Here is a 24,090-nt window from a genome sequence, read left to right on the forward strand (position 1 = left end):
ATCTATCATCTCAGGTATTTACAGTATATGCATATATATTATCCTATCTATCAATCATCATCTATCTATATATCTATCTATCATACCAGGTATTTACAGTGTGTGCAGTATATTATCCTATCCATCTATCTATCCATTGAATATCTATCTATGTAATCAGCTATTTATATTACCTTATTCAATTATCTATTTATATATGTAATCAGCTATGTATTAACATTATCTAAAGTATCTCATTCTATCTTTCTACTTATCTATCTATGTATTATAACTATCATAACATCATCACATTTCACTTTAGATTTATTTCACAGAGGTTCTTGCTTATAACTGCTGCAGGGGAAATGTAGTGTTACATAACGACTATTCATATCTAAGTATATAAATGAATACACCAGAGCAGAAGCGTTTGATATTCAGTGCCTCTCTGCTTTGGCTAATGCTGGGGCAATCCCAGTATGAGCCCTCCCATTTCTGTTGACATTTACATACCCCAATAATGTATAAAGAAATGACTTGTCCGATTGATACATGAAATGTTCTTGTACTATGGGGTGTAGCCACACAATGAAATCTTTAGGCTTGAAGTATTATGTTTTCTGCGCTATGAAAGGTTGATATTAATGATCTGTAAATTCTGTCCCATAATAACTTCTGACTATTTTTCAAACGCATATGGGTGTTATTTGCTAAAAATGGAAAAATACTAGTCTGTGTTTTGTGAAGTTCACAAGATTAAAAGTCAAGCACAGAATATATGTTGACATTTAAAGGTTCTTGAATGTATGACAGCTTGATTATAGGTTTGGTCTTTATATCTTAGTAAAGCATTTTTCTTATCATGGATATACTGAATCTACTTATTTTTGTCGTAAAAAAAGACATGATTAAATGTGTAAATTATACGTCTAGACGAAATGCTACCACTAAATTATCAGATCAGTCTTCTTCAGCTTTCCAGCTAATAACTGTCATTTTCTGAGTAAAGCACAGACTGACGCATAATTAGCATATTCTCCAAGATAAGTTTGGTAACCTTTACTGCTGCTTTTAGTGTTTACCCTGTGCAATTTATTTGACTGAAACTATAATATTATATTGCTATATGTGTAAGACCAGTGGTGCCTAATGAAAATATATAAGGAGATTCAAAGATAACAGTGAATATGTGGGATTTTTTTTTTTTCAATGGCAAAAATAAAAAGAAATAAACGGTGCAAGGAGAACTCTAGATTATCGATCACCCAGATGTATGGATATTGTAACATCCCTTTTAATACACATTAGACGCGGGGGGGCGTGGCCTGCACGCTGATGGCGACGGCTGCTTGAAGGAGAGCTCTGTGCTGAAGCAGGATAAACCGGCTCTTATCAGCTCACAGATAACAGGATTACCAGCTACAGGAGGTGTGAGTAACCCCAGCCCCCAGCTATGCCTAAGGGGAGACCTAAAAAGACTGGCACTCCAGCCAAACTGACAGACTTCTACCCCCTGGATAGGGATCTCTGCTCACCAAGCAAGATGGCTTCACACTCAGCTTCTTCCCACTCCTCACAGGGAGGAACAGGCTGTTTAAGAGGCTGCACAGCCATTCCTTTGACAGAGGAAACAATGCAAGCTCTGCTGAAAACGCTGAGGGCTTCCTTGCAGGCTGATCTCAGAGAAATAGTAAGAGAGCTGAAGGAAGAGATCAGGTCTCTAGGGGTTCGCACAGAGCATGTAGAAACTAAGATGGCTGAGTTTGCAACATCACATAACAATCTGATAGATGCTAACACAGCTTTGGAAAAGGAGGTGGAGGCACTAAAGCTTAAAATCAGTGATATAGAGGACAGATCCCGAAGAAATAACCTAAAAATCAGAGGGATTCCCTCATCAGTAGCAGATAAAGACCTCCAGGAATACTTCCACAAGTTTCTGCAGCTTATACTCCCTGGATGGGACACCAGAGACCTGATAGTGGACAGGATTCATAGAGTCCCGAAAGCCAAAGGCATAGATCCAGCTCTGCCTAAAGATGTCCTGGCTAGACTTCATTTCTATAAAACAAAAGAAGCTGTGCTGCACACACTGAGGGGAAATCCAGCCCTGCCAGACACTTTCATGGGACTAAAAATCTTCCCAGATCTTTCTGCTGCAACTCTTAATAAAAGAAGAGAATTTGCCCACCTTTCTAAACTCCTTAGAGATCAAGACATCAAGTACAAGTGGGGTTTTCCGGTGAAGATGATAATTTTCAAAGATGGAGGCACTCACATATGTCATACTCCTTCTCAGCTGGGCAAATTGCTGGATGACTGGGGAATAGCCCACCCACCAAACCCTGGGGGGCAGGAGAATCATAGAGGCCCTCCAGACAGGATTAACCCTGAATGGTCAGTAGCTTAGCTGGGACTCCTTCCTGATTATGGCACCTGCTGTCCCTGCTCCTGTGACACGGGATGTCACGTAGCCCCCCTGATGTTCTCGCCTATGGCGAGCGGTTATACACCGGGCACCCTATTCGGGGCAAACCGGTGTTGTTGGAATTTTTTTGTTTTTGTTCCTCTTCTCACAAATGTTCCTTAATTTTTTCTGGAAATTTCTCTCAATTCCTTGCTGGTCTAGCCCCTCTCATCCCTGATGGCGTTCCTGGGAATTCAACCCCCCCTGCGGCTCCAATATGAGAATTAAGATATTGTCTATTAATGTGAACGGGCTCAACTCCCCAGCAAAAAGGTCAATGATGTGGAGAGAGGTCAAGGCATCTAACTGTGATATAGCGTGCATTCAGGAGACCCACCTTCTTTCCACAGATAATAAACGGCTACTTCATCCAAGCTTCCAACACACCTTTTTTGCTAATGACTCAAAAAAAAGAGGAGGAGTGGCCATTTTAATAAAGAACTCAGTGGCCTTTAAATTGATAAATGTCAGTTATGGAGCGGATGGAAGATATATTATTTTGTCTTGTTATATCAACAGCGTCCCTTATACCTTGGCAACGGTCTACTCCCCAAATTCATCACAATTGAACTTTGCTAGGAAATTTTTCCAAGCATTCAAAGATACTGCCACAGGGGCGGAAATCATCTGTGGAGACTTTAATATACCTGTAATACGCTCCATGGATTGCTCCAACACCAGCATCCCACATGCTAAGGAACTTAAGCATCTCATCAATGAATTCCATTTTCATGACATCTGGAGATATTTGCACGCATCAGAAAGAGACTATACGTTCTTCTCTTCCAGGCACCGCTCATACAGTAGAATTGATTTTTTTTTGGTCGACAGCAAATCTATAAGTAATTGTGTGGCAGCTGATATTGGTTTAATTACTTGGACAGATCATGCGCCGATCTCTTTGTCTGTTCAGGGTAGCTTTAATGTTCAAAATTCCCCTAGGTGGAGACTGAATACAAGCTTGCTTGGTAGGCAGAAGGTACATGATGAAGTAGAGTCAGTGTTAACAGAATATTTTAAACTTAATAATAATGGGGAAATTTCTGACGAGACCCTGTGGGCTGCTCATAAAGCCGTAGTCAGAGGGCAGCTCATAAAAATAGCCTCCATCCAAAAACGGAAAAAAGACGCAGATATTAAATATATATTAACCCGTATTCATCACCTTGAATCCCTGAATAAAGCCAAAGCATCCCCTAACTTGACTAAAGAAATTGTAACCCATAGATTCCAACTAAGATCCCTACTCCTGCAAAAATACGAACATAATCTTAAAAAAAATAGATCGACATTTTATGCTATGGGGGATAGAGCGGGGTCCTTATTGGCAAGAAGGACGAAAAAACGTGAGATCCAATCTAAAATAGAATTCCTGAGGGACCCGAACGGAACAATCACTAGACATCCCATTGAAATAGCAGAAGCATTTGCGAAATACTATGAGGCCCTGTATAATCTAAAATATGATTCCAATACGTCACAGCCGACTCAAGTGGATATACAGGGTTTCCTAGACACCCTGGATCTTCCCCGGGTCTCAGATGAGCAATTAGAGGAACTTAATCTTCCCTTTACTACACATGAAATCCTAGGTGCCATCAAAATGACTAAGTCTAACTCTGCCCCGGGCCCCGATGGGCTGCCATACGAATATTACAAACAATTTACATCCACTCTGTCCCCCTTTATGTCAAAAACCTTCAATTTTTGGCAAAATAAAGGGTCAATTTCTCCAGACAACTTAGAAGCGATAATTATCACGCTACCAAAGCCAGGGAAACCTGCAGACACCCCGGGTAATTTTAGGCCCATCTCACTCCTAAATTGTGATGTTAAAATTTATGCCAAACTAGTGGCAGATAGACTTCACAAAGTGATCCCGACCTTAGTGGCTCCAGATCAAGTTGGGTTTGTGACAGGGAGGCAATCTAAGGATGGCACCAGACGGATGCTTGACTTGATTGGACTGGTGGAGATATCGGGTGAACCCAGTGCATTCCTGTCTCTTGATGCTGAAAAAGCCTTTGACAGGGTGCACTGGGGATACCTGGAGAGAGTTCTAACAAAATTCGGGTTCTTGGGGAACATCAAGTCATCCATTCTAGCCCTCTACTCTTACCCAAATGCGTCAGTGTTGGCATCGGGGTTTCTGTCATCTAAATTTCAAATAAGTAATGGCACCCGCCAGGGGTGTCCATTTTCTCCCGCTATTTTTGCTTTAGTGGTAGAACCTCTGGCGGAAGCTATACGAAAAAACATAGCCATTTCTGGTATAAGAGTTGGGGAATTTGAACATAAACTTGGTTTATACGCAGACGATGTGATAATTTCCTGTTCTAACCTTGCAGTGTCGATTCCAGCAGTGGTGAACACATTATCAAACTTTTCTAAAGTGTCGTATTATAAGCTTAATGCGGCAAAGTCTTTGATACTGCCGTTTAATGTACCGGCGGAGGCCAGGAGTGCGCTGGAGGGGGCCTTTCAATTCAAATGGTGCGACAGGGGGATACCTTATTTGGGTATTAAGCTGACACCATCGCAGATGTTAATTAAAGAAAATTTGGAACCTCTGATCCAAAATTTAGAAAAGGAATTGGGAAGATATGAAAAAATATCATTGTCCTGGATGGCCAGGATACAGTCCTTTAAAATGGTTTTCTTACCCAAAATATTGTATGTGCTCAGATGCCTTCCCATCAAAATTTCTCACAAAACCCTGATGAAACTTCAATCGTTGACTAACAAATTTGTCTGGGGTAATAAAAGGGCTAGGGTCGCAGGTAAAGTGTTATACCCCCCATATGACTTAGGGGGATTGGGCACCCCAAACATAACGGCATATTATAAAGCCTTACTAATTGAATCACTAAAGGAATGGTGGCGTCCAGGTAATTCACATAGATGGGCTCAGATTGAAAATTTCCTGTCCCGCCAGGGCTCGGTCAGAAGAATGATGGAAGCAGAATATTTGAGCCGTTCACGGTTCTCCCCGTGTGTTCCCACCATGTCAGCCTCCCTGGAGGTCTGGCGAAATGACTTGATTCATAAGATTCAGATTCCTCTTTCAGAGATTTCCCTCAAGTCGTTGGAATCTCAAATCCCCTTTTTGAATCTGGCCAGGTGGGAGGGATCGGGCATTACAGTGCTGGCGGATCTATACTCTGATTTGGGTGTTAACCCCTTTAATGAAATAGTACGGGAACACCCCTCTTTAAAGGGCTGTTTCTATCAACACATCCAAATTAGTCATTTTCTGGCCTCTAAATTTCCTCCAAAGTCAAAGCCTCTGTTACCTACAACAAAAGCTTTGGTATTTAAAAAGATAATTAAATCCAAAGGTATCTCCTCGACATACAAATGGCTCAATAACCCCCCCGAAGAGCAAAAATCTCCTTATATGAATAAATGGGACGTGGAGTTGAGTGTCTCTACCTCACCTTCAAACTGGCACTCGGCATCAGCAAATATCCAAAAATATTCCAAGTGTATAAATCATCTGGAGCAACTGAAAAAAGTACACCTGCGATGGTATCGGTCCCCAGCCAACTTAGCACAGTTCCTCCCAAATTATTCGCCACATTGTTGGAAGGGCTGCCTCCAAAGGGGTACTCTTGGTCACTGCTGGTGGGCGTGTCCCAAGGTTTTCTCGTTCTGGTTGGAGGTGTTTGGCCTGATGGGTGAGCTGACAGGCAATCGTATTAATCCGAATCCGGCTCTGGCAGTGCTAAACGTGGGTATAGAGGAGTTCTCTTGGGAATCCAGGGGTTTATTAGTTCACATTCTAGTAGCTGCCAGATATTGCATAAGTTTGCACTGGAAATCCCCAAAGACGCCTACATTAGTTGAACTATATAACCGAATTAATCTCCAATGCCAATACGAGTTCTGTCTGGCTCACTCCATCCGCGCCAAAAACAAAATACTTCAGATTTGGGACACGTGGTTAAACTCTGTATATGCATCCCCTGTCAGGCATCTGTTTCCAGGGCAAACTGTTGATAATTAAAAAAACGGGTCAAATAGGCTCAAAGTGTGTGTTACGCAGGGAGTTCACCCATACCACATGTCAATAGTCAAGGTGTTTAAATCTCTGTTGTTGTTACTGCTCGGGCTGCCCCAAAACGCCATCCAATTCCCTCCCTCCCCCCTCCCCCTCCCTGGTTGCCTCCTTGCAACCATCCATGGTTCTCCCCCTCTCCCCCACCTCTCTCTCCCCTCCCTTTTCTTATCTTCCTTTCTTACTCTCTGGTTCTGGTTGTTTGGATCCCTCATTTTGAGGATTAAAGAGTAAATTGGTAGGTTGATTCTATACGTATTGGGTATTGATTAACCTAAAAAAGTTGCAACTTGCATCAGACATGATTGGTGGTGGTGTGACAGGAAATGTGAATCATAATCAAAGGTGACACTACCACATGTTACAGCGTTGTTTTCTTTGTGTATTATTGCCAATGATACCTGAATTTCTCCTTTTTTTTGTAATGTAACTTCCTACAATAAAAATTGATTGGATTAAAAAAAAAAAAAAAAAAATACACATTAGACGCAGGAGGGTAAAATGCCTTTGGGACTTGTCTTGTTAGAGATATCGAACAAGCCAGGGTTGTGTTGTCTCGAAATGTGAGTAGTTATAAATGTCTAAACAACTTGGACTCACTGCAATTAAAAAACATGACCTTTAAGGGGTTTTCCAATATTAAACAACCTCTACTTAATCAATTCAGGTCCAAATATAATATAAAAACAATGTATACTCACCTCCGGCAGTGGAGTAATTCCATCGATGTCGGTGCTGTTTTTCCCGGCAGATGACATGACATTGTTGTGTCACGCAAATGGTGCAGCTAATCAGAAGCCACTGATCAACTGCAGCTGATCAATATTTTGTGAGAGAGGACTTTCACTTTGGCAAAATATTAAAGGTTGCAGCAGATGATTGTCTGCAGCAGTCACTTGACAAAATAATGTCATGTCAGCCACAGGAAAACAGTGTGGAGACACGAGGGATAGTGGTTGCTCTCTTCTGCTGGCATGGCTGTCTTCAGAAGGACCCCACAGACAAGGGCTCATCCCGCCGAACACTTGCACTCCTTCTCTATGGATAGAACACTACTCAGACAACCACACATTGGTAAGACTTTATTGGTTCACCAACAAGCAAAAAGATATCGTACATTCCCAATAAGAATACAAAATGGTACAGGTGACAGAGTCTCACCCTTTAGCTGGCCCACCAGGGATTAAAAACTTTGTGACTTTGGGGCTTCCTGGGCCACATTTCCCAGGCACCCCACTTCTGGTGAGCACTCAATAGGAGGAGATAGCAACAAGCTTAAGAAGCTGACCGAGCACAGCAAGATATGTAGCCATGCGACCGAATTGTTCTCCAAGAGAATTCATTCACTCTGCATTGAGCAGTGAAGCAGTTCTGTGGTCCTTCAGCTGGAACCGTGGAACCTATGCAGAAGCCCTGTAGAATGAAAGAAGTGAAGCAGTTCTCTGATCCTCCAGCCGGAACCGTGGATCCCAGGCTGAAGTCCTCTAGAATATGAATGAATCTTAAAGCAGGTCTGTCATCCTCCAGCTGAAACCATAGATCCTAGGCTGAAGTCCTGTAGAATATGACCCCAGTGACAGGAGCAAGGCCCTTTTTCTACCTATGAGTTCTCATTTCACAGTATTGGGTCTTACAAGATTAGTGGAGATGGCTGTTCTCTCATTGGTCGCTAGTACAATCTGACTGCATAATTTCCGCTAAATTATGTAGTAAAAGGGGCTGAGGCAATACACATTTAACAGACAGTCTGCATTTAACAGACAATTGGGTTCTGATCAGTCTGACATGAGACAATGGCTAACTTCTCTTGATCTTCGAAACAAAGGAACCATACATCTGCCCTAATTAAGAACAGTTCACCCCCCACACAAGTGGCCAGACTCTGAGTCATCACAAACAGCAGCTCTGACATCACTTGAACAATGCTCCTGCAGTAGGTAAGTATAAATTGTTTTTAGGTTCTATCAGTACCTAAATTAATTAAGCTGAGGTTCTCCTGTATTTAACAACCCCTTCAATTAAATAAAACTGAAACAGATATTTAGTTCAGAACACAATAAATTATCTTTTTTTTCCAATATAATTCATCCATTCAGTGGGGTGCACAGTACCACTGCAGCAACAAAATTAAACCATTTAAAATATGTTTTCTAGTTATGTATCAATTTGGCTTTACCTAATTTATTTGTGATTTATATTTTTAGACACTGCCTTGGGATCTCTGGACGGTAAGAGAACTTTTTATTTACTAGTGTACTATTTATCATTTTTTTAGACAAAAACTTCTTTTTATTAAAGTTAGTTTTGAAAACCATAAATTCATCAGCACACTAGACAAAGTTGCTACATATGGACAACATGACAGATGCGCTGCTTGCCTTATTCAAAATGAAGAGCCCCATGTGAATGGAGAAGAGAGTCAATCATACACCGTACCACTCCATTCATTCTTTTGGGAGTGCCAAAGAGCAAAGCACAGCAATTGACTGTCTCTAAAGGTACCGTCACACTAAGCGATGCTCCAGCGATCCCACCAGCAACCTGACCTGGCAGGGATCGCTGGAGCGTCGCTACACAGGTTGCTGGTGAGCTGTCAAATAGCAGATCTCACCAGCAACCAGTAACCAGCCCCCAGCCAGCAGCGATGCGTGGAAGCATGCTGCGCTTGGTAACTAAGGTGAATATCGGGTAACCAACCCGATATTTACCTTGGTTACCAGCACACACCGCTTAGCGCTGGCTCCCTGCACACCTAGCCACAGTACACATTGGGTTAATTACCCGATGTGTACTCTGCTATGTGTGCAGGCAGCAGGGAGCCGGCTTCTGCGGACGCTGGTAACCACGGTAAACATTGGGTAACGAAGAAGCCCTTACCTTGGTTACCCGATATTTACCTTCGTTACCAGCGTCCGCCGCTCTCACGCTGCCAGTGCCGGCTCCCTGTTCCCTGCACTCCTAGCCACAGTACACATCGGGATAATAATCGGGTTCGTGTTCCAGCAAAAAAAAATACTCAGCAATAAGGAAATTATCCTGTATTCTATGGATAGGGAATAAGTTACCCTTTTAATGTAAGGAAGTGAAGCTACAGTTAGGTAGGAAATATTTTGACAGTGACACAAGTTTTGGCAATTTAGCTGTTTCCCAAAACATATTCAAGATACAGTTATATGAAACAATATGGGCGTAAAGTGCAGATTCTCAGGTTTTGAGTGTATTCACATCCCAATTGGAGTAAGGGTTTAGGAATTACAGCTCTTTAACACTAGTACTACTGGACTCGTGACGCCTATATAGAAATACATGGTGCAAAGTAGTCAAAATGACTACCTCAGTAGTTCTAGTGTTAATATGAAGCTGCCTCTTTTTGAAGGGACAAAAGATAATTGGAAAAATCTCAAAAGCTCATTTATGTACTGCGTGGGCTATTCCCTCATTAATTCATCTTCAATTAAGCAGGTAAAAGGTCTGGGGCTGATTCCAGCTGCGGCTTTTGTATTTAGTAGCTGTTGCTGTGAGCTCATAATAAGTGGTCAAAGGAGCTCTCAATGGAAGAGAAACGGAGATGGCAGAAATTTTAGGAGTGGCCAAATCAACAGTTTTAGACATTCTGCAAAAAATGAAAAGAGCACACTGGAGAACTTGGGAACTCAAAAAAACCTGGACATCCACAGAAGACAACAGTAATCGATGATCACAGAATCCTTTGCATGGTGAAGAAAAACCCCATTCACAACATCCACCTAAGTTAAGAACATTCTCCAAGACGTAGGTGTTTCAGTATCTAAGTCTATCATAATGTAAAGAGTTCAAAAGAGCAAATACAGAGGATTCACCACAAGATGCAATCCATTAACCCCTTAACGACCTAGGATGTATATTTACATCTTAGGTCACCTCCCTCATTCATCTCATACACTGAGCCCACATCTTTCCCGGCACATGTCAGCTGATTTGATCAGCTGACATGTGCAGCTAACAGGCGCCAGTGGATCAGAAATCCACCCACGCCTATTAACCCCTTAGATTGCGTTTTCCAAGGTTGACAGCGCAATTAAACATGCTCCAGCGGGGCTTGCACTGTTTCCCGCCACCATCAACGTAATCATGGGGTACCAATGCGTTATTATGACAGCGCAAAGTCAGCTGATGACCCCTGTTGCTGTCTGACAGTTCATGTGAATGCCAGCAGAGTGTCGGCACTCACAGGAGACCAGCATTTCTGCTGATATGAGTGATACTGAAGCATCGCTCTGATCAGCAGAAGTATTTGGATTATGCAGGCATAAAGTCCCTTAAAAAGACTAGTAAAATCAATAAAAAATTTAAAAAAAATTAAAAGTTTTTAAAAATATGAAATCTAAAAAAACCCTAAAAGTTCATATCACCCCCTTTTGCCCCATTGTAAGTGAAATAATAATAATAATAATAATAATAATAATAAAATACACATATTTGGTATCGCTGTGTTCAGAAATGCCCAATCTATCAAAATATAAAAGTAATTCCCCAACAATGAGAATACTATGGGTCTTGGAAAAAGGCAACAAAAGCGCAGTTCTTTTTTTCTTCAACTTCTGAATTTTTTTTCACCACATAGATAAAGGTAAAATTATACCTGTTTGGTATTTACAAACTTGCACTGACCTGGGGAATCATATTGCATGGTCAATTTTACCATATAGTGAGCATGGAAAATAAAAAACTCAAAAAACAATTGTGCAATTGCACTTTTTTTGCAATTTCACTGCACTTGGAATTTTTTTTCCAGTTTTCCAGTACAATATGGGGTAGAATGAATGGTGTCATTCAAAATTACAACTCATCCCAGAAAAAAAACTAATTTTAAATGGCTATTTTGACAGAAAATAAAAAAGTTATGGCTCTTGGAAGAAGGCTTTTGGAAGAAAGGGAGGAAAACACGGCAAATGGATAACCACCAGGTGGTGAAGGAGTTAATGAGCCTTAAAAATAGAATTTCCATATTAGACTTTGTCAATATCATCTAAAGAAGCCAGCCCAATTCTGGAAAAGCATTCCTTGGACAGATGAAACTAAGATCAACCTGTACCAGAATGACGGGAAGAAAAAAGTATAGAGAAGGCTTGGAATGACTCATGATCCAAAGCACACCATATACTTTGTAAAATAAGGTGGAGGCAGTGTGATGGCCGGGCATGTATGGCTTCCAATGGCCCTGGGTCACTGGTGGTTATTAATTATGTGACTGAAGACAGAAGCAGCTTGTAGAGGGCTATACTTTCTGCTCACATTCAGTCAAATGGAGCAAGGTTGATTGGATCACAGAACAGATGGACAAGAACCCAAAATGTACTGCAAAAGCAACCCAGGAGAAAGCATAGAAGTGGAATATTCTGCAATGGCCGAGTCAATCAGGTCTCAACCCCATCGAGCATGCATTACATATGTTTAAAACAAAACCTAAATGACTTTTCCCACTAACAACGTTAGTTTTAAAGTTGATTTTGATCAATAGATCTTAGAATAATAATAATTTCCACAATTGAATGTGTTTAAAAAAAAAAAAAACTGATCCTGTGCTGAGATAATCTTATACATGTGTCCCTGCTATGTACTGTGTAATGGCCGTGTCTGACCGTACAGGGACATGGTCTGTTCATACCACAGCTCCTGGGCAGGGAAGAAAGTAATAAAGAATACAAACATTACAGCTTGGGATTGCAAATTATTCTTTCGATGAGGTAAAAAAAAGAAAAGTTAAAACAGGCAGGGAATTCTTTACCTTGCAAAAAGAATCAGATTCCATCCTGTGCTACCTGTATACTCTTTTGCATCCTCCACCATCCAGGAGATGTGGTATGATTAACCCTGTACAGTCAGACACGGCCATTACACAGTACAAAGCAGGGGCACATATATAGGATTATCTCGGCACAGGAATATTTTTTAAACACATCATATTTTGTATTATTATTATAAGCTCTATTGATTATAATCAACTTCAAAATTACCTTTGTTCGTGAGAAAACCCCTTTAAGGCAGAGAGACCCACAAACAAGCAGAAACTGTTGTCAGCTGCAGTAAAGGCCTGACAAAGCTTTACAAAGGAGGAAACCCAGCGTTTGGTGACGTCCATGACTTTCGGAACTCAGACAGTCATTGTCTAGAAAGGATTCTATACAAAGTATTAAAACTGAATATTTTATTAATGGTAAAGTAAATTTATCCAATTATTTTTGAGCCCTTGAAATGAGAAGGCTTTGTAGAAAAATGGTAGCAATTTCAAAACATTTTACATGATATTTTTGTTCAAGCCCATTAATTAATACACTTCAATTGTGTTTCAGTTGTTTCATTTCAAATAAAAAAAATAATACGAGTATTTGGTCACTGTCCAAATATTTCTGAAGCTATCTGTATATAGTAATGTATAATTTTAAATAGAGATTCACTACAAAAATATTTTGTTTTCCTTTTATAGACAAACAATGAATTGGTGCAGCCAGTAAGTATATTTCTTAATTGTCCTGCGTGATCTACTCTTCATGTAGAATCTGAAGTTTTACCTTGGATTGGCGTTAAAGTATAAATAATAGTGCTAAAACACAGAAGCGCTGATAGGGTTTTACCAGATAAGTACAGGTTAGTATATAGATAAATACACTCACCAAAAATGGTTGTGAAGGGTCACAACCACCGTAGATAGCATAGGATAATGGCGGCTGCCGCGGCCCCACGTGCAGAAGTCTTCAGTGTAGGAGGAGGAAAAGGGGTTAAACCCGCGCAATCCGCCAAATAAGATGTAGAGATGTTGATAGTTTAATCACTCTTTTATTCCATAGGTCTACGCGTTTCAAGGTGCAGGGACCTCTTCCTCAGGACCAGAAAATCAACATTCAGTATGTTGATTTTCTGGTCCTGAGGAAGAGGTCCCTGCACCTTGAAACGCGTAGACCTATGGAATAAAAGAGTGATTAAACTATCAACATCTCTACATCTTATTTGGCGGATTGCGCGGGTTTAACCCCTTTTTCTCCTCCTACACTGAAGGTTAAAGTATAAATAACATTCTAGGAATTCCAATCTTTTAAGAAAAATGTGTTCTTGTAGTCAATGTTCTTAATATTGGAACCGTAATATCATAAACAGTAAGGGTAATTTTAAATTATCTATAATTCTCCTCTAGATAGGTCACCAGTTACAGTCTCTATTTTACAGCAGTCGGTTTTCCGTCTATTGCCATAAACTGACAAATCTTCAGAGTAGTCACCACGTTCCTGTAGTCTTAATATATAGGAATAGGGATCGCTGGTAAGTTGCTAGGAGGTTGCTGGTGAGATGTCACACTGCGACGCTCCAGCGATCCCACCAGCAACCTGACCTGGCAGGGATCGCTGGAGCGTCGCTACACGAGTTGCTGGTGAGCTCACCAGCAACCAGTGACCAGCCCCCAGCGCCGCGTGGAAGATGCTGCGCTTGGTAACTAAGGTAAATATCGGGTAACCAACCCGATATTTACCTTGGTTACCAGCGCACGCAGCTACACGTGCAGAGAGCAGGGAGCAGCGCACACTGAGCGCTGGCTCCCTGCTCTCCTAGTTACAGCACACATCGGGTTAATTACCCGATGTGTGCTGCAGCTAAATGTGCACAGAGCAGGGAGCAGCGCACACCGCTTAGCGCTGGCTCCCTGCTCTCCTAGTTACAGCACACATCGGGTTAATTACCCGATGTGTGCTGCAGCTAAATGTGCACAGAGCAGGGAGCAGCGCACACCGCTTAGCGCTGGCTCCCTGCTCTCCTAGTTACAGCACACATCGGGTTAATTACCCGATGTGTACTGCAGCTAAATGTGCACAGAGCAGGGAGCAGCGCACAATGCTTAGCGCTGGCTCCTTGCTCTCCTAGCTACAGCACACATCGGGTTAATTAACCCGATGTGTCCTGCAGCTACATGTGCACAGAGCAGGAGCCGGCACTGACAGTGAGAGCGGCGGAGGCTGGTAACAAAGGTAAATATCGGGTAACCAAGGACAGGGCTTCTTGGTTACCCGATGTTTACTGTGGTTACCAGCCTCCGCAGAAGCCGGCTCCTGCTGCCTGCACATTTGGTTGTTGCTGTCTCGCTGTCACACACAGCGATCTGTGCTTCACAGCGGGACAGCAACAACTAAAAAATGGCCCAGGACATTCAGTAACAACCAACGACCTCACAGCAGGGGCCAGGTTGTTGCTGGATGTCACACTAAGCAACATCGCTAGCAACATCGCTGCTACGTCACAAAAGTTGTTCGTTAGCAGCGATGTTGCTAGCGATGTTGCTTAGTGTGACGGGGCCTTTAGATATACGGTTATATTTCTCAATCTTGAGTTTTACACCAACCTTATTTGACAAATTTCATAAACAAAATAAAATTTCACTTATATTTCTGAAATTACTGTATGAAATTCATTTTTATTCTTTAACGGGATTTTAAGGTGAGACTTCACTTGAGTTGAGTTTAGTATACTTACCACTTCATTGTGTTCATTATAACATATGTGAGCATTCATCATTTCCATAATCTTTCTTATCTTTTTTTTTTCCTCCCTTTTACTTACCTGTCTGCATGAAGCCTGACTCATCAAAAAGTCTGTCATTATGTAACCTTGTTATAGCTGAGTCCCCAACTTGTGGGTCAACCGAGGATTTACACTTTTCGCAGGACGACGTAGCTGAGGGTAGTTTGATTCTAAGGGATAGTGATTTCTCAAATAGACAGGAACAATCAAATGATGATGACATTTATGATGTCACCCCCTTGGAAGAACAATTTGAATCAGCTAGTCAAAATGAAAATTTTCCAATGGAATCAAATGAGGAAGCTCAATTTATGGAGGGAGTTTCAAATCGGGAAATAGGAATTATTAGTGGTGAAGATGATAGTTTTTTTGAAGATAGTCAGTATCAAGAAGAAGAGGGGTTACCAACAAGCACACACATTCACGAACGAGGTGAAGAGGATTACAATTCTGAATGCATTTCTGACACAGAAAAAATCCATGAAGATTATGATGGGCTAAATAGACATATGTCTGACACCAGTATAGAACATAATGTTGAGGCAGATATTTTGGATACTGAGAATGAAAGAGATGGGTTATCTCATGGTGATATGGATACATGGAGTAACTCTAATGAATTTGTAATGGAGACTATTAATGAAACCAAGGACAGCTCCAATAATGATCAAAATATAAGAAATTGTAACAGATTGCCAGAAGAATTGGGAGATACCCAAAGCAGTGGTCTTGTACGTCCTAACGTGGATCATCCTGATGTATTTCAAGAAGAAAGTCAGTTAATCAGAGGTGGAATTAATATTTCCCAGACAGATTTTAATACTGCTGATATAGACACAGACCAGATATGGCCAACTAATTGGGAACCAACCTGTACAACACAATCATGGGGTGAATCTTATGGTACTGATAGCCAAGTACATGAATTCTGGGAACCTGAGCAAAATTCAGCAGAGTTTAATTCATTTTGGTATTTTCAAACCATTGAAGGAAACATGGATAACACATGTTTATCCAATGAACAAGAAGCACAAACAAGCTTGTCCGGAAATGAAGGCGGCAGTAATACCACTGAAAATAAAAAGGTGGAGGACGGTACTCAACCAATGTCATGCATGAGAAAACTCACAATTCCTAGTCTTGAATGTTCATCTAATTTAAGAGAATTTGAAGCCAACAGCTCAGATTTGTCAGAAGATGAACTAGCAAACCGCAAATATGGTTCTCTCTACCAGGATGTAGACCAAGAGAAAGAAGAGGTATCTCTGTGCTTCCCATGTGTAGAATAGTATAGATAGAAAATGGATCCTGTGCTTTATGTCCCTTCCATTATGTCATCCTTTGCTAGAAAAATAGGATAAGTGATATTAGTATTAAATTTGTTTTGTTTATATAGTAAACTATGTGTATATTAAAGGGAATCTGTCACCAGGTTTTTGCTACCCCATCTGAAAACAACATTATGTAGGGGCAGAAACTCTGATTCCAGCAATATATCACTGTCAAGGGGGTGTGTGAAGGATACCCAGGGAACACAGGCTAACCTAAGTAGAATCTAATGCTAGGGTCCCTGAACTCACCCTCACACCCAGAGGTACCGTTGAAGGTAGGGAGGTCCAGGCCCCCGACCTGGCCCTGACTCCTGCCCTTGCCATGATGACAAAGTTCCACCTCTCAGGGGACTGACCAGGATGGAAATCCCAAAAAACCCACTAACACATAACCTCGGACGAGGTAAATAAAAACTCATGCACACCTAAACTACACAAGGGAAACCAAAGGAGTACGGATAGGAGTAACAAGAGAAAGGAGGTAGAACCAAAAACAGACCACAATCAACAAACCACAGCAGACAGCAATAGCACGTCCTCTCTGCTCGAGGCTAGCTCCAAAATGAATTGAATAACCAGCAAGGTCTCCAGGAAACAGAGGACATAAATCCAGGCCGAAAGTCATTAACCACAGACAGCTGAGCAAGTCTGCTGCAACACCATAGAAGGAGTTAACCCCTCATGTACCCAAAGGAAAAAACAACGTTTAAATGTGCATGGTCTCAGATGAAGTAAAGCTAGCCCTGAGCCTGTCCCTAGTCACAAGACACACAGTGACAATTGTGACAGTCACTTTACTGGCTGCTGCAGTTTTGAATAAGAACTGTTTTATCTCCTGCAGATCTACAGTTATCCGTATAACCCCACCCACACTACTGATTGGCAGATTTCTGTGTACACTGTGCATAAGCAGAAAACTGACATTGAATGTTGAGGGCATAGTTTGACTATCTGGCCAAGTAGTTCTGTAGTAATAATGAAACAATTATTTTATAAAAACTACTCTAAGTAGCCCAGTAAGTGACACATCACTGGAGTCGGGGTCTCTATCCCCACATCATGCTGCTCTCAGATTGGATAGCAAAAAACAGTTTCCGTGACAGGTGGCAGGTTCGCTTTAATTTTTGTGAGCATGGTCATGTGAATTTTATCCCTTGCAATATCTAACATATCTACCTTATCCACCAGACTGAGAGTATTTAAAAGTAAGTTCTCTGAACCAAAAAACATGTTTTCATAAAATTGAAAACAGAGAATATACATTATATATCCTTTTAGGAAATTATATTATCTGTACACATTTTTTACACTTATGATTCACAGATCATAACTCTAACATAAAACAATAATCCCAACCTTTTCTGTACCTTCCATAGACTTGTTGAGGGCTGAAGACAAGGGCAGCTGTTTTTCTGTTAAACTATATGGAGTCTGTGTTGGTAGCAATTCTATGAGCAGAGGTCATTAGACCCCTGTTTTTGTAATGTTAGGTTAATTCATTTATGGTATAGCCACAAAATAAATCATAAATGTTTAGGATTTTAGGATAGGAATTCCCCTCTGAATTTCAAACCACAAAGGCTTCATTTAAATGACAATGTTGTGAAAAAATATTCAAGATTCCTATATATGACACCTATAGAACTATATGGGCTTATAGTGTAACTCTGTATGTAGTTCTTCACAGAGTTTGAAAGGGTTCAGACCTGTAGTGTGTTCCATAGTGTTCCATAAACCTGAAATGTTGTGCACATGAGATCGTAAAGAGGTTCGCCACTCCTTTTACATTAATGACTTATCCTTAGGATAGACCATTAATGTCTGATCGGCCGGGGTCCAACAACTGTCACCCTCGTCGATCAGCTGTTGTCAGTCCCAACGGCAGAAGCAGGTCTGCAGAATTGATTAGTTCTGGAGCTGCTCTGATATTGGCTGCAGCCGGGTACTGCACATCTGCCTCCTATTGATTTTGATTGATGGCAGAGGTGTGGTACCTGGCCGCGGTCACTATCAGTTGATGGGGTAGCTGGGCTACTGAGCATTTCTGGCTGCCTGTTACTGCCACCGGCAAGAGGTGATCGGCATGGTTTCTGGGTGTCGGTCCCAGGACAATCAGACATTGATGACCTATCCTTAGGATAGGACATCATTATTAAATTAGTGGACAACCTCTTTATGAAAATTAATGTAACAACTCATGATGTATATGTTTGCCAGGAGCACTGCTAAATGAATGCTACATGTCAAATTTATATGTCATGCTGATCGGGTGGGTATGGTTAGTGTACCAACATGAGCAGCTGCAGGAACCTGACTGTCATATACCGCTAGACCCCTGATCAAACTGAGTATCAGTGTGAACCTTGATTCCCACAGATTAATACCTCAAAACCTCTGTTAGCTCAATGCCCACCTGCAACCCAATCAAAGGTCGGGTCTAAATGAATGACTTACAGATATGATTCAGTGCGATACAGAAGTATTACCATTTATTATATGAGCTATGTGTCATGATCTCGGCTGTCAGTGTTTCCTGGAGCATGGCGGGGGAAGGGGTCCGCCCTCCGTGCCTCGTTCCCAGGATCATTATCTTTTGGGCACTTCCGTTCATGCGGTGTCAGTTATAATTCTGCTCTGCAGTGTGCCGCTGGTCCTTTGTGAGTTCTGATCCTGACTCCCATCCAGTTTACATTTGTCCTCCCTACCTCCTGACTGTGTCTGCTCCCCTACCTCCTGTCATGCCTGTATACGTTCTCCCTGCCTCCCGTCTTGACTTTCCATCCTCCCTGCCATCCGTCCTGACCGTCTCTGTTTCTCTCTGACTCCTATCTTCTCTCCTCTGTTGTTTCATCCTCTTGTACTCCCTGCTATTACCTGCTCTTCCAGTTCCCGACTCCAGCTTGTCTATTAACTCTGGTTTCCGCTCTTCCCCAGTCTTTTAAGTTCTCTCTCGGCTCCTGGCTCAGCTCTCCCTGGACTCTGTCTCCATCTAACCCTTAGTACCTTATAGACCTCCTGGTTTTGACCCCGACCCATACGACCATCCACTTCTTCCACTGGGGAGATGTGTGCCCTCTAGTGGAGGACTGCTGTCAGCACTCTCCTGGTGCTCCGGCTCCTCTTACTGGTTTGTTATGTCTAGTGCCATCTACTGGGGAATTCCTACCTAGCACTCTCCTGGTGTTTCAGCTCCCCCTGCTGGTTCATTACACTATGAAGCTCATTTAACACTAGAAGTCCCAGAGAGGGGTCATTTAACATTTCTACCTTTGGAACCCAGAGACGGGTTGAATGACCTGAAGGATTTTAGCTAACATCCCATAATCACCGTATTTTGTTCTGTAATTAAGGCCATTACTGTTGCACCACAGGAGGTTGTTGATTTCCATTGAGTTTAGCAATTTAGTTTCTAGTTAGTTCTATTCAGTTTATTGTATGTCATTTGACCCTCTTTCGGGACTTCAGGAGGGAGCTCGAAATTTCTGGGACTTCTAGTGTTAAAGGAATTAACAGGGGAGAATCATTGCACAGGTGAAGAGAGGATGGAGAACAAAATTTCTCCATCTTCTCTATTCTGTGAATATGCAGAAATCAGACTGCAATCTGAGTACAGTTTGATAGATTACATGCACACATAGACTTGAATTAATGCTTATTATCCGATATATACTGCCTCACACAACATGCTGCGCTTTTTTTCTCATCCTGAATCGGCATAAGAATGAAAGCGGCACTGGAGCGAGTGCTATCTGATAAAACATCAGATACCACACGTCCGTGTTATACGGTAGTGTGAGCAAACCCTAAATGTCCGAATTCCCCAAGTAAAATAAGAAAAGCTTATACTCCGCTCCTGCACTTGCACTGTTCTATGCTATCGGAACCTGCCTCTCATTGCTTGTGTAACATTGTTATATTACATGAGCGCTGCAGTAAATCAGTGGTCGCTGACCAACTGCTGCTCACCAATATTCAGTGACTCTGACATTTAAGAAGCGGTTGTCCAAATAGTGGAGAACCTCTTTAAGTTTGAGTTTTCAGCGGGACTAATATAAAAATGTTAAGTTTAATAAATATTTAAAAAATATATAAAATATTAAATGAAATAAGATAGAACAACAATACTACCCCCACAGACCATCCCAAAAAATAAAATCTTTTCGACAAATCAAATGGCTACTTCAACAGCAAAATTAAACAGATTATTGATTTTGGCACACAGTAATAAAAAAGAACCCTTAAAAATATGGCTGTGTCTTCAAGGTCCGAAATAGCTTCAGGTTTAACAGGGTCAAGAAAGATTAACGCATACCAATAAAACAATAATTATTCAGTAATATATAGTATATTTTCTACTCCGGTAACCTCATGTGGTGCATGGTAGGGGTTGTGCTGCCAGCGGCCTGTAATCCGCATTTTCTTGTCCAAGCTTATTGTCACGGTGGGTCACCTCCAAGTTGTAGACACACACAAAGTCCCTCAATAAAAATGGAATATAATACCGTGGTGGGATATATTGTTTTAGCTGCCCCTTTAAGTAGAGTCTGATGGTGGTGGTAGTTGTTGGTGCAAGTAATATTCAATCATGAGAAAAAAAAATAACTTTGACTAGTGTTAACAAGAAGGGTTACAATATATAGGTAGTAGCTGGTCAGCTTTTCTGCACTTATAGTGGAAGGTTGACCCACACATGCAGACAGACAGACTTCTGAGGGAAGCCTTTCTTATCAGATCAGTTCACTGGCTCTCTGACTGTCCCCCTGGTGTTTCTCAGTTAGTATTCCCACTTTTGACTGATCTGTGTTTCTCGTCTGAGGCAACATATCCTTCTAAAGGAACGTTAGAAATCCTCCCAACATAGAGGCTGTCAGCTCCCTTTTCTCTCTCAACTGCCATCTCCCAACTGACCTTTTCACTGCGTCACCAGATTTAGCTCATCCCCCTCACATGTGACCCTTATAGCTGCAGTCATTGGCTGACTGCACAGGGGAAGCTTCTTCTAGCACCTTCCATATGCTACTGCATGCAAAGCATAGCTAGGTCACATTATAGAGCTCCTGCGAGGGAATGATTAACCCTTTCAGTGTTTCCTGTCAGCAGGTCTCACAATATGCTACAGCATACACTATACTGTACACAGAAATCACAGTGTTTACATGAGACACACTATCTCTCTGGTATCCCATGGAGATGGCCACTTTCAGGGATACCACATTTGCAGCCCTGAAAACAAATATAGTGTTCACATAAAGTAGTGTATATCAGGGCAATAAAACAGAAGATAATATAAAAATTCTTGCACAGTTGTGGACTAGAGCATTTTGGAGGTTTCATGCAGACTTAAAGGTCATGTGTCTTCATTCCAAACTTTCAGAGATAGATCCTTATATACTGTCACAGTACGGACTCTCCTGTTCTCTTGTCTGGTATCTTATCAACACGTTTCTTCAAATGTTAATGTTCTCTTTTCATTTTGTTTAGGCATCCACTAGCGCTTTTAATGGATTGACACAGGTAGGTTTGAAGATAATAAAAAGAAATAGAAGAAATATAATATGGAAATAGAAAACCCAAGCGCAAAGGGTTAGAAATGAAATGAAATAATAAAAACGTTCATCACTTACTGTAGCAACAGTGTAAATATAGATTATGAGAAGATCATCCACTTCATCACAATGGCTTTGTTCTGCAAAACAAGTATATTGAATTTGTTAGGCCATGTGCGCACGTTGCATTTTTTCATGCGTTTCCGCAGCGTTTTGAGCTGCAGCGTTTTAATGCAAAATTGCATGCGTTTTGATTTCCAGGCAAAGTCTATGGAAAATAGGGCTTTCTTGTGCGCACGATGCATTTAAAAATGCAGCGTTTTTGTTGACAAAAATTTGTCAAAATCTCTGCGTTTGAAGAAGCAACATGTCAATTGTTTTTGCCATTTTGGCAGCGTTTTGCTAACATTGAAGTCAATGAGATTTATCAAAACGCATCCTAACAGAAAATTCTAGCGTTTTACATGGTTTTTTGATGCTAAACGCATGCTTTTTTTGTCAAAATCAATGCATGCATTTTTGGCATTATAGTGAGGTCAAGAGGTTTCCATTTGCCCTCACATCCATTTCGACTTTAAAAAATGAGTCAAACAATACTTTTACTTTATTTTGAACAAAATTATTAAATCTGATTAATCATTTTCGGTAAATTATCATTATAGTGTATGATTTAAAGGTTATTTTTATTTTTTTTTTTCCTTTTTTTTCCTACTGTTTGAATGTTCAAACTGTATTTAGATGTGTATTTGTAGCGAAAACGCATCTCAATGTAAGCACTGAAAATGCATGTAAAACGCGGTCAAAACGCGGAAAAAACGCTTGCGTATTTCCTGCGTTTATGTGGTCAAAACCAAATTTGACAATGACAAATTCTGCCAGAGGATGCGTTCATTTCTGCAAGTTACTCAACGCAACATGTGCGCATGGCCTTATAATGACTAGTGTTCATTCACTTCTTAGGTCATGTGCACACATTGAGTATTTGGTAAGTTTTTTACCTCAGTATATGTAAGGCCACGTGCAGATGTTGAGTATTTGGTCAGTTTGTACCTCAGTATTTGTAAGGCCATGTGCACACATTGAGTATTTGGGGAGGGGTTTTTTAAGGCCCCTTTCACACGTCAGTGATTCTGGTACGTTTGTGCTTTTTTTTCTACGTACCAGAATCACTGACATACGCAGACCCATTATAATGAATGGGTCTGCTCACACATCAGTGATTTTTCACTGCACGTGTCTCCGTACGGCGTACCCGCGTGTGCGTGATTGCTGCACGGAGACATGTCCATTTTTTTCTGGCATCACTGATGTTCCACGGAAAACGCAGTGGTGTGGTCCGTGAAACACGTGCCAGAAAAAAACGTGCATTTAAAATAATAAACATTTTAACTCACCCGGCTTCAGCGACGCTCTGTGCAGCCCGTTCTCCCTGCTGCTTCTAAGCCGGCTGATTACTGTCGCGCATCTTAATGATGCACGACACAGCCGACCCGGAAGCAGCTGCTGCGGGGGTCACCGCCGGCCGGATGCTGCACCGCGGGAGGATTCAGCACCACGGAGAGCGGGAGCGCGCACAGGTGAGTTGATTGCTAAGTGCAATCACGGGCCACGGAGAACGGAGCCCGGATTGCACTTAGACAACCCACGTGTGCCGTGATTCACGGCACATGCAGGGACATGTGCGTGTTTTACACACCAGTGAAAAACATCTGTGTTTTTCACTGACGTGTGAAACGGGCCTAACTCAGTATTTGTAAGTCAAAACCAGGAGTGGAAAAGTCAGAGGAAAAATATAATGGAAACATGGGCACCACTTCTGTATTTTTACCCACACCTAGTTTTATTGAGGTAAAAACTCTCCAATACTCAATGTGTGCATGTGGCCTTACAAGTACTGAGGTAAAAAAGTCATGAAATACTCAACTTGTACACATGACCATACAATTACTGAAGTAAAAAACTCACCAAATACTCAACTTGTGCATGTGGATTACAAGTACTGAGGTAAAAAATCCAGTCAGTCATTGAAAACCAGACAGCACACTGATGGCATACAAATACTGGTACATTTTTTTTGCAGACCCATAGACTTGCATTGGCAATTTTGAGCCTAAATTCAGATCAATATTGGACATGTCTCCACAGTTTTGCCTGGACAACTAA

At 41.4% G+C, this 24,090-nt stretch overlaps 1 protein-coding gene across 6 annotated transcripts in view; it reads left to right on the top strand.

The window, feature by feature from the left end:
• The window catches only part of AMPH (amphiphysin), a 360,005-nt gene that overhangs the window by 266,557 nt on the left and 69,358 nt on the right, over positions 1–24,090 (top strand). For all 6 annotated transcript variants that reach the window (XM_075315119.1, XM_075315120.1, XM_075315115.1 and 3 more), the window contains exons 13-15: positions 8,708–8,731; positions 12,970–12,993; positions 21,863–21,895. In XM_075315119.1, the coding sequence (XP_075171234.1) occupies positions 8,708–8,731; positions 12,970–12,993; positions 21,863–21,895 (81 nt within the window). The remainder of the gene's footprint in view (positions 1–8,707; positions 8,732–12,969; positions 12,994–21,862; positions 21,896–24,090) is intronic.

This window comes from Anomaloglossus baeobatrachus, chromosome 6, assembly GCF_048569485.1.
Source record: "Anomaloglossus baeobatrachus isolate aAnoBae1 chromosome 6, aAnoBae1.hap1, whole genome shotgun sequence".
Classification (NCBI taxonomy): Eukaryota; Metazoa; Chordata; class Amphibia; order Anura; family Aromobatidae; genus Anomaloglossus; species Anomaloglossus baeobatrachus.